This window comes from Primulina eburnea, chromosome 6 (genome assembly GCF_022965805.1).
Source record: "Primulina eburnea isolate SZY01 chromosome 6, ASM2296580v1, whole genome shotgun sequence".
NCBI classification, from domain to species: Eukaryota; Viridiplantae; Streptophyta; class Magnoliopsida; order Lamiales; family Gesneriaceae; genus Primulina; species Primulina eburnea.
The window spans coordinates 10,955,099-10,970,908 of NC_133106.1; the positions used below are offsets into that span (position 1 = coordinate 10,955,099).

The following is a 15,810-nucleotide window of genomic DNA, read 5'->3' on the forward strand; positions in this document are numbered from 1 at the left end:
AACGCTTAGAATTCTAAATTACAAAGTTTGCATACAATATTGATAGCGTTCTAAACATCTCAAGTTCGTGTGGCTTTAAAATTTTATTGCTACTATTTTAAAGCCGTAGTCGTTGTATATTGGGAAACAAATTGCCAACAACCATGAGCATCGGGGCATGGCAATATCGTTTTAAGGAAAAAGAGTCAAACTCTTGCCTCAACTATTTTTCTCCTAGCTATTTGGTTCACCCATTTCTATCCCAAGATTTCCCAAGGAAAAAGAATACCATACCAACAATCTTAAAACAATATTTGAACCAAAATGGCCTCAACAAGTACAACGACTCCAACTGTCCATCATGGAGAAAAACATGAAAAGTTCCATGGTACTGATTTCAAGCGGTGGCAACAAAAAATGATTTTCTACTTGACCACCTTGGCTTTGGAAAAATTCCTAAAAGAAGATCCGCCTACTTTTGATGAAGAAGAACAAGATACTCAAAAGAGGGCAGCCATTGATGCAAGGAATCATAGCGACTTCCTATGCAAAAACTATATCTTGAATGGACTCGACAATGCACTATACAACGTGTATTGTCAAGTGAAAATGGCAAAAGAATTATGGGAGTCACTTGACAAAAAGTATAGATCTGAGGATGGCGGCTTGAAGAAATTCATTGTCGGACGATTCTTTGATTTCAAGATGATTGATTCTAAACCGATTATGGCCCAAGTGCAAGAGTTACAAGTAATTCTGCAAGAAATTCATTCGGAAGGAATGAACCTTAGTGATTCATTCCAAGTGGCGCCCATGATTGAAAAGTTGCCTCCTATGTGGAAAGATTTTAAGAATTATCTCAAGCATAAACGTAAAGAGATGAATCTTGAAGACTTGATTGTGCGCCTAAGAATTGAGGAGGACAACAGGGCATCCGAAAGGAAGGTCGAAAAGGGCAATTTTGAGGCAAAAGAGCAAATTTGGTGGAACAAAACTCTAGCAAGAAGAGAAAGCACCACGAAAATGGTCCAAAGAAAGGGAAGGCCAAAAATTTTAAAGGAAATTGCTATAACTGTGGCAAGCCTAACCATTTGGCACGAGATTGCCGAGAAAGAATAGGTAATCAAAAGAAGTCAAGGGACCAAGTGAACATCACCGAAGATGAGAAATTGTCAAATGACATGACGGATCTCATGCTTTCTGCTCTTATGTTTGAATCCAATCTAGTGGACAATCCAAAAGAATGGTTCATCGATACAGGAGCAACAAGGCACGTTTGCGCCAAAAAAGAAATGTTCTCTACCTATACCCCGATTAGTGGACGACAACTCTTCATGGGTAACTCTACTACCTCAAAAATCGTGGGACTTGGAAAGGTGGTGCTCAAGATGACATCTGGAAAAGAATTAACTCTTATTGATGTGCTACATGTTCCGGACATTCGAAAGAACCTAGTGTCGGGATCAGCACTTGTCAAGGCTAGATTTAAACTAGTGTTTCATTCTAGTAAATTTGTACTATCTAAGAATGATATGTTTGTAGGAAAAGGCTATCTAGAAAAGAGCCTTTTCAAACTGAATGCGATGAATGTACTTCGTAACATTGAAAGCAATAAAAAGTAACAATTTTATTTACTTGGTTGAGTCGTGTGATTTATGGCATGATCGTTTGGGTCACGTAAGTTATAATTCATTACGAAATCTAGTAAATTTAAATTTATTGTCTTCAATTGACGTAAACAAAAAACACAAATGTGAGATTTGTGTTGAGGCAAAATTTAAAAAGGCCTCGTTTCCATCCGTGGAAAGAAATACAACTATTCTAGAGTTAATTCACACTGATTTACGTGATTTGAAGTTTGTGCAAACTAGAGGAGGAAAAAAGTATTTCATTACTTTCATTGATGATTTCACAAGGTATTGTTATGTCTATTTGCTACATAGCACATATGAGGCTCTCGAAGTGTTTAAACGCTATAAGAATGAGGTTGAAAACCAATTGCCTAAACAAATAAAAATTATTCGTAGTGATAGAGGTGGAGAATATGGAGCATCATTTGACGATTTTTGTTGCGGAAGTGACATTGTTCATCAAACTACTGCGCCAAATTCACCACAATCAAATGGTATTGTTGAAAGGAAAAATCGCACTCTCAAAGAAATGATGAACGCAATGTTATTGAGTTCAGGATTACCCCAAAACTTGTGGGGGGAAGCAATCCTTTCAGACAACTACATTCTTAATAAAATTTCACACAAAGTTAAGGACGAAACTCCTTACGAATTATGAAAAGGACACAAGTCTTCTTACAAATATTTAAAAGTTCGGGGGTGTTTGGCAAAAGTTGAAGTGCCAAAATCAAAACAAGTAAAAATTGGACCTAAGACAATAGATTGCATATTTATTGGATATGCAAATAATAATAGAGCATATCGATTTTTGGTACATAAATCTGAAATAAGCAATGTGCACGAAGGAAAAATTATTGAATCAAGGAATATTGTCTTCTTCGAAACAACATTTCCTTGTAAAGTAAATAAATAAATAAGTTCTCGAAAAAGGACTTATGAAACTACGAGCGGTGGAGTTCAAGAAGAACAACAAGAACCACGACTTAGTAAGAGGGCTAAAACATCAATGACCTTTGGCCCTGATTTTCTAACTTATATGTTGGAAAATGAACCAATGACAGTTAGTGAAGCGCTATCAAGTCCTGAAGCCCCCTTTTGGAAGGAGGCAATGAACAATGAGATAGAATCTATCTTGCAAAATCATACATGGGAATTGGTTGACCTCCCTCCAGGAAATAAACCATTAGGATGCAAGTGGATTCTTAAAAGGAAATATAATACCGATGGATCTATTGAAAAATATAAGGCTAGATTAGTAGCCAAAATATATAGACAAATGGAAGGTCTTGATTATTTTGATACATACTCGCCAGTGACGAGAATAACATCTACTCATGTATTGATAGCAATTGTCATTAATAATCTAGAAATACATAAAATGGATGTGAAAATGGCATTCCTCAATGGAGAACTTGAGGAAGAAATAAATATGGAACAACCCGAAGGGTATATGGTTCCTGGACAAGAGAAGAAAGTGTGTAGACTCGTTAAGTCATTATATGGGTTGAAACAAGCGCCAAAACAATGGCATGAAAAATTCAACAAAACTATGTTTGTCAAATGACTTCAAAATTAACGAGTGTGATAAATGTATTTACATCAAAGGCACACCTGAAGCATATGTGATGGTATGCTTGTACGTCGATGATATGTTAATTGTGGGAAACAATATTAATATCATCAAGAATACTAAGAAGATGTTAATGAAAAACTTCGATATGAAAGATATGGGAGAAGTAGATGTCATTTTGGGAATAAAAGTCACAAAAACATCGGAAGGACGTGTTTTGTCGCAATCTCACTATATTGAGAAAATATTGGAAAACTATAATGCGAATGATATGTCCTTGATCAAAACACCTGTAGATCCAAGTTTACATTTTTCCAAAAATAAAGGTGAACCCATATCTCAATTAGAGTATTCGAAGATCATAGGCAGTCTGATATATCTCATGAACTGCACTCGTCCAGATATTGCTTATGCTGTAAACAAACTCACCAGATTTACAAGTAATCCTAGCAATAATCATTGGAAGGCATTAATAAGGGTACTTAAATATATAAGATACACCTTAAACTATGGATTATAATATACGAGATATCCCGCGGTCCTAGAAGGTTATAGTGACGCAAATTGGATATCTGACACAAATGATTCAAAATCCACAAGTGGTTACGTATTTACCATTGGCGGTGGGGCTATATCATGGAAGTCTTCTAAGCAAACTTGCATTGCTCGATCCACAATGGAATCGGAATTTATAGCTTTAGACAAAGCTGGAGAAGAAGCCTAGTGGCTTCGAAATTTCTTAGAAGAAATCCCTTGTTGGAATAAGTCGGTGTCCTCAATAATAATTCATTGTGATAGTCAATCAGCAATTGGAAGGACAAAAAACACTATATATAATGGTAAGTCTCGACACATCCGTCATAGACATAAAACCATACGACAATTGATCTCTAATGGCATTATCTCTATTGATTATGTAAAATAAAAGGAGAATATAGCGGATCCACTTACAAAAGGTATACCGAGAGATCAAATGAATTGTCTATCAAGAGGAATGGGATTAAAACCCCAAAATTAAATCTTGTAGTGGATACCCAACCTAGTTGACCGGAGATCCCAAGATCTAGGTTCAAAAGGGACAACTAAATTACAAGATTGGTAGAAACACTTTGGAGATATCTCCTACCTATTCATATGATAAGTGGTGTTGCCCACAAAAGGGTATGATGCTAGGTTTTACCTTTAATGATTCCTAAGATATACTAATACGTATGTTGGAGTATAGTGGGATACTCTCCTAGGAGATCACCGACATAAGTGCGAAGTGTGGCCTCTTCAAATATGAAAAGCACTCACAAAACCAAGCGGTGTTCATGGCTGAAATGGACCCAACAGTGAGAACATAATGAAATGTTAGAAATATTATTGTGTGAATATAATTGTCTTGGTTTACACAAAACGGCGAATAGTTCAAGGTATCACGTCCACTAATTGCCAAGTAAATCCGATTATACTTACTAAGGAAGATTCAAAGCCAAAATTGACCTATCTAGATGCAATAATATTTTGCTAGAACGCTCTTTGTCGAGTTAGCATTGTCACATGCATTAATTTTCATTCATGTGGGGGATTTTTCAAAAAAATGAGTTCTGTACTCATTTAGAATCGATAAAATAATTCGAACGAGCAACGTAGCGAATGAAATTATTTCTCGATTACCAATTAGGGTGAATGAGAAATTAATTAAGTTCAAATTTTATCGAGTGAAAAGATTGAATCGATTTGGCCGTGTGATTTCTTATGAATGTGGTGCCTCTGAACCAGAACCTTTTCTCCCCGAGTGGCTGGAATGATCTGCACTCAAGAAGATAATCATGTGAATGGGCGCCGGAGGGCTATCCGACATGACCACTCCGATGCTTAAGTCAGTGAATGATTCAAGCAAAGAACCAATGTAACCAAGTGATGCAGTTGTGATATTGGTGTAAGAGTGTAGGCAATAAACGAGTAATAAATGTGAATATTCAATATCTGAATAGAGAGTAAATGTAAAGAGAGAACCTGATATTTATAGTAGGGGATGTAATGATGACTTCGTTTTGCACGCTACCTACTAATTATAGTAGGGCGGCTGATTATACCCTATATTCTGACATGTCAAATCTCATACTAGTCACATCCAGCCTACCTGATTTTGCCAACCACTTGGATTAGTGTCAGAGATGGGATAGCCGCCCACTCCCTATCTTACTTGTATACTCGAGTGCGGCGCTCATATCAAAGTGGCTCGGGTAGAAAGCTTCCCGTGAGTTTGTATGAGAGCTCGGGTACGCAATAGCCCGGAGAGAAGACGTCCCGGGTGTTCAATAGCCCGGCCTCTGACGAACCCCTCTTCGTAGATTCTTCCTGTCCCTGAGCTATCCCCTCAATGTCTCGAGTCGCTCGAGATCCAGGCTTCTTTGCAGATCTCACCAATTACCTCGGATCGCATCTATCACCCGGGAATAAATTAATATCCCTGACCCGGGCACTATCCAGGGTCTGGGATATCACGGGGCATCACACGTGATTAACATAGCAACAAAAAAAATTATTTTTGCATAATTTGTGGGATTTTCTGTAAGATATTGTTTGATACATCAAAATCAAAACAGACTTTAAATTGTAACTGTTGATCAATAATTTAACTTTTCGGTGTTCATTCAAATCAAAATTTTAAAAAATATAGTGTGGAATGTGAAATTGCGCCTGGAGCAGAGACTGAGGAGTCAAATAAATTTTAAAATCATTTTCACTCCCCCGCCTTCACCACAGGTGGGGGACTGGAAATCATTTCAAAAAAATATTCACTTTTCGCCTAAGGTAAACACGGGAGAGCGAAATTTTTTTCCAACTATTTTTTGATAAATACTTTGAAAACATTCTGATATATATATATATATATATATATATATATATATATATATATATATATATATATATATATATATATATATATATATATAAAACCAACAATATTGGGTTACATGGCATATATTTGGGCTGCCCATCGTTTATTTATGTTTGAGCCCATGAGAACTCAAGTTGCAAGAACAATAGCATAGGTGGAGACATCCAATTACATTGTTTACCGAAAAATATATATATATATATATATATATATATATATGATGAAATCGGTAATATTGTAATGACAAAAAGTTGTGTGAAATGGTCTCACGGGTCGTATTTGTGAGACTGTGTTATCCATGAAAAAGTATTAATTTTTATGCTAAGAATATTATTTTTTATTGTGAATATCGTTAGGGTTGACCTGTCTCACATATTAAGATTGGTGAGACGATCTCACATGAGACTCGCTCTTGTAGTTTACATCTATGTCTGGATCAACCCTAATAAATAAACTCTATAGATTATTTTGATTTTTCAAAAATTAAATTGGTCATATATATATATATATATATATATATATATATATATATATATATATATATATATATATATATATGCTAAGAGTATTATTTTTTATTGTGAATATCGTTAGGGTTGACCCGTTTCACATATTAAGATTGGTGAGACGATCTCACATGAGACTCGCTCTTGTAGTTTACATCTATGTCTGGATCAACCCTAATAAATAAACTCTATAGATTATTTTGATTTTTCAAAAATTAAATTGGTCATATATATATATATATATATATATATATATATATATATATATATATATATAGGGAATTGATACCCTGGGCGCCCTTTGGTGAGCGCCCAGTGGGCGACAGCTGAGCTGTCGCCCACATGTGCAGTTTATTTTTTTTTAAAGATTTGACGTTTCGCGACGGTTTTACAAATACGTCGCAAATGGCGACGAATTTTAACAAACCGTCGCGAAGCCCACATGTGCAGTTTATTTTTTTTAAAGATTTGACGTTTCGCGACGGTTTTAAAAATCCGTCGCAAATGGCGACGGATTTTAACAAACCGTCGCGAAGCCTCAAATTTTTTTTATAAAAAGAAAAAAGGGGACAGAGGGGCGTTCCCAAATTTCGTGTCCCACCTTCGCCCAACAGCCCTTCTCCCACCTACGCTCAAATCTTTACGTTAAGAAGATTGAGCGAACTTCTGGAGCTCTCGTGCGGGGAAATATTCCGACGACATCAGAAGGTAAATCGATGTAGTTCTAAATTTCATATTCCGAAGAAATTTCCAATTTATGATTTTGAAGGTTTCCGGTGTATTGGCATACATGTTCTTTAATGTTTGTGAAGTGTAAGTCTGCATATTTAATTAATTGCACTAGGAAATGGTGTTGATGATCTAGCTATTTATGTATCTGGAGTATTTATAAATTTATTCATTTCTAGTATGTTTTGTTAAAATATATTTTATACTTGATGTTGTTTCTCATATGATTATATTGTTACCGTCGCTAATCGTGCTCGGTTAATCCCCAGACAATCCTCGCCAGCACCTTACCGCCCGCAAAGATTTTCGAGCACCACCCCACTTCTGCCTAGCGCCACTGTAGATGAAATGGATCAATATAGTGGAGATGAACAATCGTACATCCCCCAAGTCGGTGATGATCAGAAACCCCAGATTGGTATGAGATTTGATTCGTTAGAGGATGCATTCTCATTCTACAACCAATATGCCCGAGAATCCGGTTTTAGCGCGAGAATGAGTAATAGCAAGAAAAGTAAGAAAACAAACGAAATTGTATGGAAGAAATTTGTATGCTTTAAAGAAGGGCATACAGATGATATTCGATGGAGCAAACAGACAAAAAAAGATCAACCAAGAAAAGAAAGAGCCCGTGGTGAGACTAGAACCGGATGTTTGTCCAAGATTTCAGTTGTCAAGGAACAAACAGGTCCGGGTTGGGTTGTCAGTACTTTCGTTGAAAGTCATAATCATTCATTATCGACTCCGTCGAAGGTGCATTTGTTACGCTCGCATCGCGGTATTTCTGCATCAAAAAAAATGTTGAGTCAACAATTTGCAGAAGCCAATGTGCCAACTTGTCAACAAATGAGATTATTTGAGATAGAGTCTGGTGGGCCTGAACATGTAGGTTTCATAGAAAGAGATATCAGAAACTACGAGCAAAGTGTTAGGGATGAGCATAAGGGTATTGATGCAGAAACATTGGTCGATTTCTTCGAATCTGAGAAAGAGAAGAATTCATTGTTCTTTTTTGATTATGAGACTGACTCGGACAACAGATTTACCAGGTGTTTTTGGACTGATCATGTGTCAAGAAGGGCATACACTGCTTTTGGTGACGTGGTTGTGTTTGATACTACATACAACACCAACAAATATGGGATGATTTTCGCACCATTTGTAGGAGTTAATCATCATCATCAGACCATTCTTTTTGGTTGTGGATTGTTGAGTGACGAAAAAACAGATTCTTTTGTTTGGTTGCTTAATAAATTCCTAGAAGCCATGTGTCAAGGTGCCCCAAACTTGATTATCACTGACCAAGATCCGGCTCTAACGAAAGCCATATCACAAGTTTTTCCTCGAACAACACATCGATATTGTTTGTGGCATATACTGAACAAATTCTCTGAGAAATTAAACCCAATGACTTTCCGTGATCACTACGAAAGCATAAGGAATGCCATTCTACATTCCTCCACAGATGAGGAATTTGAGAGTTCCTGGGAAGCTGCTATGTCTAATGCTAACTTGGAACAACATGATTGGCTGTCGTTGATGTTTGATTTGCGACATAAATGGGTGCCAGCATATTTTAATCATGTATTTTCTGCGGGTATGTCAAGTAGTCAGCGGTCCGAAAGTTCACATGCTTTTTTCAAGAGATATATCTAGCAAGAACTCATTGATGGATTTTATCATTCGTTTCAATAAGGCACTCCGGCACCAAAGACACAATGAGTTAGTTGCAGATCATGTCGATATGAATGAGCGTCCCAAGCTACAGTCCAAATGGCCAATGGAATCTCAGATGGTGACGGTTTACACGAAAAAGAAATGGTTGGAGTTTCTAGAAGAAATGAGTCAGAGTCATGGTTATTACGTGCAAACAGAATCTGTGGGAAATGAGTTTGGGATTTACAAGGTAATGAATTTTCAAGCTTCTTCTTCTTCGAAACCAAGAGTGCTTACACATGTCATACAAGGGGATGATATATTGTGCAGTTGTATGAAATTTCAGTTTGAGGGCATTCCATGCAGGCATATGTTAGCATTTTTTCGTATAAACCAAGTCTTTCATTTGCCTGATAAATATATACTGAAACGTTGGACGCAAGCAGCAAAGAATGTAGAATTTTTTCCTACAGATGAGCCAAATGTGGTTGAAGCTCCAGAAAGATGTTTGATGTCAAGACATTTGAGGTTATCCTATAAAGCTTCTGCATTAGTTGATATTGCATCATTGACTGTTGAGGGAACAAATTTCTTGAATGCACAGTTTGATTATATTGGCAACAAAATGAAAGATTTGAATATGACTACAACAGTAAGCGGTGGAAGTCAATGTAGAAGAGCCACAGATAGGGCTGTTGATATCGTTGATCCTCAAAAAATTAGAACAAAGGGATGTGGGAAGAGATTAAAGTCATCAAAGGAGAAGGCAACCACACAGGGAAGAAAATGTCGTGGGTGTGGACGCCGAGGTGTGCAGCATGACAAGCGTAACTGTCCAAATTTGCAAGACGGGTATGTGTTTATCAACAATGTAAATTTTTAGTATTTTTGTATATATTTGGTTAATCATCAAAATTAATATATGGTGGCATACTCAACGTTCTTCAGGTCAACTATTAATAATAAAAACGAAGAAGAAAGCTCAGATGACGAAGATTTTGGATCGATAGATGGTAATTTAAATCTCTAAATATATGTTGTTAATCATCAATATTTTTTTTATTCATAACTGTTTTGAATTTTACAGGTTCTAACAACTGGATTTGATAAAGGTTATTATTTTATCAAGTTGAATATGTGCGATGGGGTAACCATTTTATAGTGCTTTATCAAACCTCTGTCGTGGATGAAACATCGAGCTTTGAGGTTTCTGTCACCATGAGAAGGATCCTCTGCTTAATTCAAGAATTAGCATTGTAGAATTTTCAAATTCAATATGATAACCATTCTCTGTCAAGAAATCTTGGTGTTTTAATTTTCCTGCTGCCATATTGTTGTATCGTTCTCTTTCATATGACTTATGGAACATGTATAAAAACCCGCTGTGGTCGACGTAAAACATCATGTTTGTGTCGCGTAGTAAATTATTTCTAATTTCCACCTGTCTAATGCATTTGTGGGCTGTTGGGCGAAGGTGGGACACGAAATTTGGGAACGCTCCTCTGTCCCCTCTTTTGTTTTTATAAAAAAAATTTGACGTTTTGCGACGGTTTGTTAACATCCGTCGCGTTTTGCGACGGATTTTTTAACCGTCGCAAAACGTCAAATTTTTAAAAAAATAAACTGCACATGTGGGTTTCGCGACGGTTTGTTAAAATCCGTCGCCATTGGCGACGTATTTGTAAAACCGTCGCGAAACGTCAAATCTTTAAAAAAAAATAAACTGCACATGTGAGCTGTCGCCCACTGGGCGCTCACCAAAGGGCGCCCAGGGTATCAATTCCCTAGTCCTCAAAAGATTAAGGCCCGCTCTTGTCTATATCCGTTAGAATGCTACCAAAATTCTCGCAAGGAAATGAATTTTCTTTCACAATTTTTTGAACAAAAAATTTTTAAAAAAACTTTGTAAAAATAGTAATGAATTATATGAAATTTTTATGTTTCGTGTAAGTGAATTCATTTCCGATGTTCAATAATAATAATAATAATAGTAATAATAATAATAATAATAATATAATAATAATATAATAATAATAATAATAATAATAATAATAATAATAATAATAATAATCTGAATTTAATAGAAAACGATGCAAGAATTTTTTTTATTGCTAAAAATCAGTGTTCTAAAAATCCTGCTTAAGCTTGAAGCTCGAAAAAACGCACCGCTTTGGAGAAAAGCGGAAAAAACGGTTAAACTGTAGTTTGACCGAATTAAACGTAATTAAAAACGTTTAATTAAGTGTGCTTAAGCACAATTAATCACATCTATTTATTTTTTAATTTTTTCATTTTTAATGTATGTCTTTTATTTTAAAATAATAAATTATGTTTATAATTTAGATATTTATTTTTAAATTTTAATTATGATTAAGCATGTCTGATAATGATTTGACAAATATTTTAAAAAATTTAATGTTGTCTAGTTGCAAAAACAAATAAATATTACAATTTTGATATTTTTATGCTTTTATAAATATGAGAATTAATGCAACAGACTTAAATTTATCATATTTATGTATTATTTTATCTATTTATTTGTTTTAAATAATTACAATTACATTGAAAATAAAAAAAAACGCTTTTTCACGCTTAAATCTGTGCTAATTTCGCTTAAATTTGAAAAGCTTGAAGCTCAACATCCACGTTTCATGATGTTTCACGCATTTTAAAACCTTGCTAAAAATAAGATTTTTATTTGTTTTTATCTCGCTCCAATAATTCACATTTCATAGTCTTATTATTTATTTAAGGTGATAGATTCCAAAATGCACGTGGCCAGCTGAGGATTTTAAAGTTTACTTAATTAAAAAAATCTTTATTTTTCAATTAAAACCTGTCACGGCACCTCAAAACTCTCATCAAAAGCCAAAAAATTAAAATAATGAATCGATTAACTAATTAATATTTTAAATTCAAATTTAGCCAACGTATGCCAGCCTTTTTCTATACCTTTTGCGCATGATCCCAGATTGATATTCCTTTTCTTATTTCCATTTAATTCATAATTTAATGCTGCTCACTAATATTTAATAACATGCAAATATCTTCAATATTTCTTGCACTACTTTATCTAATTAATATTATTAAATACTTAATGGATAATCTTGACTTAACCACATAATATATTTTTTTAATAAACACCCCCATTGTATAATAGTTATGCAACAAGAACAAACTAATTAAAAGAGAGTTGGTCTTTTGTGAGACGGTTTCACGATTCTTTATCTGTGAGACGGGTCAACTCTACCGATATTCACAAAAAAAAGTAATATTCTTAGCATAAAAAGTATTATTTTTTCATGAATGACCCAAATACGAGATTCAACTCAAAAAATTGATCCGTGAAACCGTCTCACAAGAGTTTTTGAGATTAAAAGATACAAGTCATCCCTCGCACATATTATGAGATGTTACGTTATTACGTACAATATTTTTTTTTAAAAAAAAGTAAAAAAAAGAAAGAAAGAAGCAATATATATGTCTTTAAAAAGTAATTGAGAACGTAATCATTAATCTGATTTCGAGAGGAGTGATGGCCTTTTTAAACACAAATAATGTAGAGAAATGATCCATACTTATTCTGACAAATTCAATGCTGAAAATCAGAATATGCAGTAAAAAGTTGTCAATAATTGATTATGATGATGCTTCAGTGTCCATGAAATGCATGGAATTCAGAGTTTCAGGATTATTTTTTAAGAATTTCTATTAAAAAATAATCCCATTTTATTTTAATTGACATTTTAACATGAAATCACACCACTTAGTTTAGGACAAGAAATCGAGATCGAATAGTGTTTTTCTTTGCCAATAACCAAGATTCCATCCAAATTAAAGAAATGGCTCAAATTCGATGTTTGAAAGAACCAAAAAAAGCGGGAAAAGATGGAGTGCATGCAAGAAAATCCAAATCTCCATAGCCAAAATGTTTATGGTTACATACAATATATAATTTGATTTGATTCCATATATGTCTCCTATCATTGTCAACTTGTCACGATTAAATCAAAGTTTCAGCAAATGTCCACTTCAAGACAGTGACTGTTTCCCTACTCTCCCTTGTTTTCTTCTCCCCCTTTCATGGATTCTATTTGTCCTCTTCCCTATTTCATTGGAATTTGTGCTTCATTCTTATCTTTTTTTCTTCTTCTTGTAAACACATTCTCAAAAAAATTCGTCCGAAATTTTGTCTATTTTTCGGTATTATTCCACCGGCATCAATGGTTAAAGATCTGGTCTTGTGGTTAATTTTTTTAGCCATTGATACTAACAGAAGGGTCGGCACCGGCGTAACCGATTTTCGTAAAACTTATGGTTCTTTTTATCGATTGCTAAATGCTAAGATATACATGATCGATCCCTTTATGAACAAACTTAAAGAGATTAAATGGAGAAGAGAAGGGGGCCGGGGGAATAGTTTAGAGACATGATGTGATATTAGATAACAAATTTAACAATTGAATTTGAATATGATAAGACATATATTTTTTGGTGATCTTACGTGAAAGAAAAAAACATATTATATCCACATGATTCTTTATTCTCTCCGAGAAACTCGATGGATCCTTCCTTCTTCCCCTCCTCAAGTGGAGGTATTCCACATTCTACTACTTTGTACACCGGTTCTAAAGTATGGAAACAAGAAATTTAATCATCAAAACTTATAATATATGATAATTTGGCCATCCCATCTTGATGTATAATCAAATTTGAATAAGTTTTCAGGCCATTTAAGCGCACGAAATCTCCCGATGTGTCTTAATTGAAATGTTGTTGCTCTAGCCATGGCCAAAAGCCTGTCTGATCATCCATCCCGCAGAACATATTGCAAAGGCTTTCCTCCTTGACATTCTGGTGATGATCCATCTTGGGACCCTGATTTTCGGGCCTCGAGGACGTCAAATTTTGGAAGAGATGTGAGATTCCATTAGGCCTAAGTGAAGATGGGAAGAATTGCCTGCTTGTGGGTAAGATTGGGCTATCGATGGCTGGATTTCTCGATATGTCCAGCTTGATTTCTGAGCTGTTTTCGCTTCTGTTGCTGCTGGAACCTTCCGTTTCTTTGTTCAGATTGATGGATTCTGTTGGCTCCCTCGTCTTCAGTGACAGAATCTGCCAAATCTTTTATTGTTTTCACTAATGCAGATAAAGTTTTTATGTTCAAACTGTTGCTGAGATTTTTTTTTATCTATGTTTCTTGGAAAATTCATATATTCTTTAAATTCACAGAAAAATATTTACTAGGAAAATCAAAATGTAAAAGAAAATGTGAACTTTATACCTCAGCATGGAGTTTCTGATTCTTTACTTGGAGTGCATCGTTTTCTGACTTGACAGCATCAAATTGTCTCTTCAAAATCTCATAATCTTTCTCCAGTTGCTTCGTCTTCCATCTCGCTCTCCTGTTCTGAAACCATATGGCGATCTGTCTGGGCTGAAGCCCGAGGGCCCGGGCCAGCTGGAGCTTCCTTTCGGGCTCCAGCTTGTTTCCCAGTTCGAAGTTCTTTTCAAGTGTCTTCACTTGCTCCATGTTCAGCCTCTTCTTCTTCTCCCCGAGCTGGGATCCGTCGTCGGATAGCTCATCCTGATCCCGGTGGTTGTTTATCTCCTCGCAGATGTCGATTCCGGTGGCAAATGACAAGGATGATCTCTTCCCTAGTAGTGAAGCCACGCCGCCTACACCAAGATATATATACAGAGTACACAAAGATTTAGGGTTTAAAGCTAATAATTAGATATATATATATATATATACACACACATATAATTAGTGATAAAGGAATGAAAAATTCAAGATTCCATGTGAAGATCAATTGCCATGAAAAGTGAAGTGATGCAGACGACCCATTAAATAAATCCTTGAATGCACTTCAGAGCATTCACACAACAGAATTATAAATTCCCTGCAAGAACAAATTGGTGTAAGAAAAACAAAAGTACCGTGAAACTCTTGGGGACTGCAAGAAGGAAGAATCGGTACGGCAAGAGAAGTGGAGGGCTGATCGTGATCATCTTCATGATGATGAGGAGTTTGCAGCATAAAATTGGAGTGAAAAAACGCCATTTTCAGCACAGATAATCACCTATAAAACTGTTCCACCTGCAGCTGAAGTGAGAGGTATACCGATCCACAAGTCATGATTCTTGAAAAAGAGATTGAAAAGTGAGCAAAATATAACATATAATATAATTTAGAAACTAGGGACTGTTTTCAAATCAAAAGAGAAGATGCATTCATTGAACTGATGGAGATAGCTTATATACCTTATCAGATTCAAAAGAACAAAAAATAAAAATAAAAAAAGAAATGCTTCCCTTTAATTTTCTGTAAATTGTGTGTGTTTGGTTGTGTTGTGCGATGTTTTTAATTTGTGAGAAGTGGGATTTTTATATTATTCATTTTACTTTTATTGCAATGAGATGGATAGATTGAAATATATATAAGGTTGTAAATTTTAGATCCCATTTAAGAATATTAACTAAAGAATTTAGACCAAGACTCTGCCATTTAGAAGTTTGTTAATGTTAAATAAATTACCTTGCCGGTTGTAGTTTTAAATTAATGGTTAAAATTTGCTGCAAAAAAATTAGTAATTTTGTAGGGATCTCACTCAAAATTTTGAAATATTAACCTTGAAATATGATTGATATTTCATTTTGATCATTGTTGGCTAAAACTTGTTTATATTTAGCAATGGAAAATCTAGGGGAAATTTTGATTATTTTCTTGTAAAAGTTGGGTGCCTTTATTTTTCAACATGGACAGTTGTCATTGAAATTTTTGAATAAAAGGGCAAGCAGACAAAAATTTGTATAGTTTGATTCCCTGGCTAAAGAAGAAGAAAT

General features: G+C 35.0%; 4 protein-coding genes across 5 annotated transcripts; 3 read left to right on the forward strand and 1 right to left on the reverse strand.

Annotated features, from left to right (window-relative positions):
* The first annotated feature begins 303 nt into the window (after positions 1-303).
* Positions 304-1,098, forward strand: LOC140835319 (uncharacterized). Its single transcript, XM_073200809.1, has one exon. It carries the CDS (start codon positions 304-306, stop codon positions 1,096-1,098), a length of 795 nt encoding a protein of 264 aa, XP_073056910.1.
* Positions 1,099-7,653: 6,555 nt separating this feature from the next.
* LOC140835320 (protein FAR1-RELATED SEQUENCE 5-like) lies at positions 7,654-8,961 on the forward strand. Its single transcript, XM_073200811.1, has one exon. The coding sequence runs from the start codon at positions 7,654-7,656 to the stop codon at positions 8,959-8,961; it is 1,308 nt and encodes a 435-aa protein (XP_073056912.1).
* Positions 8,962-8,963: 2 nt separating this feature from the next.
* Positions 8,964-10,437, forward strand: LOC140833337 (protein FAR1-RELATED SEQUENCE 5-like). Its single transcript, XM_073197709.1, has 3 exons — positions 8,964-9,813; positions 9,910-9,974; positions 10,049-10,437. Exons 1-3 carry the CDS (start codon positions 8,975-8,977, stop codon positions 10,066-10,068), a joined length of 924 nt encoding a protein of 307 aa, XP_073053810.1. The 5' UTR covers positions 8,964-8,974; the 3' UTR covers positions 10,069-10,437.
* Positions 10,438-13,421: 2,984 nt separating this feature from the next.
* LOC140833827 (homeobox-leucine zipper protein ATHB-13-like) lies at positions 13,422-15,319 on the reverse strand. 2 transcript variants are annotated; one of them, XM_073198264.1, is made up of 3 exons: positions 14,905-15,319; positions 14,246-14,640; positions 13,422-14,085 (listed from the first exon to the last, which is right to left on the reverse strand). In XM_073198264.1, exons 1-3 carry the CDS (start codon positions 15,026-15,028, stop codon positions 13,723-13,725), a joined length of 882 nt encoding a protein of 293 aa, XP_073054365.1. In that variant the 5' UTR covers positions 15,029-15,319; the 3' UTR covers positions 13,422-13,722. The 2 variants fall into 2 exon arrangements, with proteins under 2 accessions (XP_073054365.1, XP_073054366.1); XM_073198265.1 differs by having other exon boundaries at positions 13,422-14,076; positions 14,905-15,303.
* Between the last annotated feature and the right edge of the window lie 491 nt (positions 15,320-15,810).

Coding starts and splice junctions, on each gene's coding strand:
- LOC140833827 (XM_073198264.1), bottom strand. CDS start 15,028: ATGGCGTTTTTTCACTCCAATTTTATGCTGCAAACTCCTCATCATCAT. Junction 14,641..14,904: donor CAGTCCCCAAGAGTTTCACG/GTACTTTTGTTT, acceptor ATCTTGGTGTAG/GCGGCGTGGCTTCACTACTA. Junction 14,086..14,245: donor ATCAGAAACTCCATGCTGAG/GTATAAAGTTCA, acceptor AAACAATAAAAG/ATTTGGCAGATTCTGTCACT.
- LOC140833337 (XM_073197709.1), top strand. CDS start 8,975: ATGGATTTTATCATTCGTTTCAATAAGGCACTCCGGCACCAAAGACAC. Junction 9,814..9,909: donor TGTCCAAATTTGCAAGACGG/GTATGTGTTTAT, acceptor AACGTTCTTCAG/GTCAACTATTAATAATAAAA. Junction 9,975..10,048: donor AGATTTTGGATCGATAGATG/GTAATTTAAATC, acceptor TGAATTTTACAG/GTTCTAACAACTGGATTTGA.
- LOC140835319 (XM_073200809.1), top strand. CDS start 304: ATGGCCTCAACAAGTACAACGACTCCAACTGTCCATCATGGAGAAAAA.
- LOC140835320 (XM_073200811.1), top strand. CDS start 7,654: ATGGATCAATATAGTGGAGATGAACAATCGTACATCCCCCAAGTCGGT.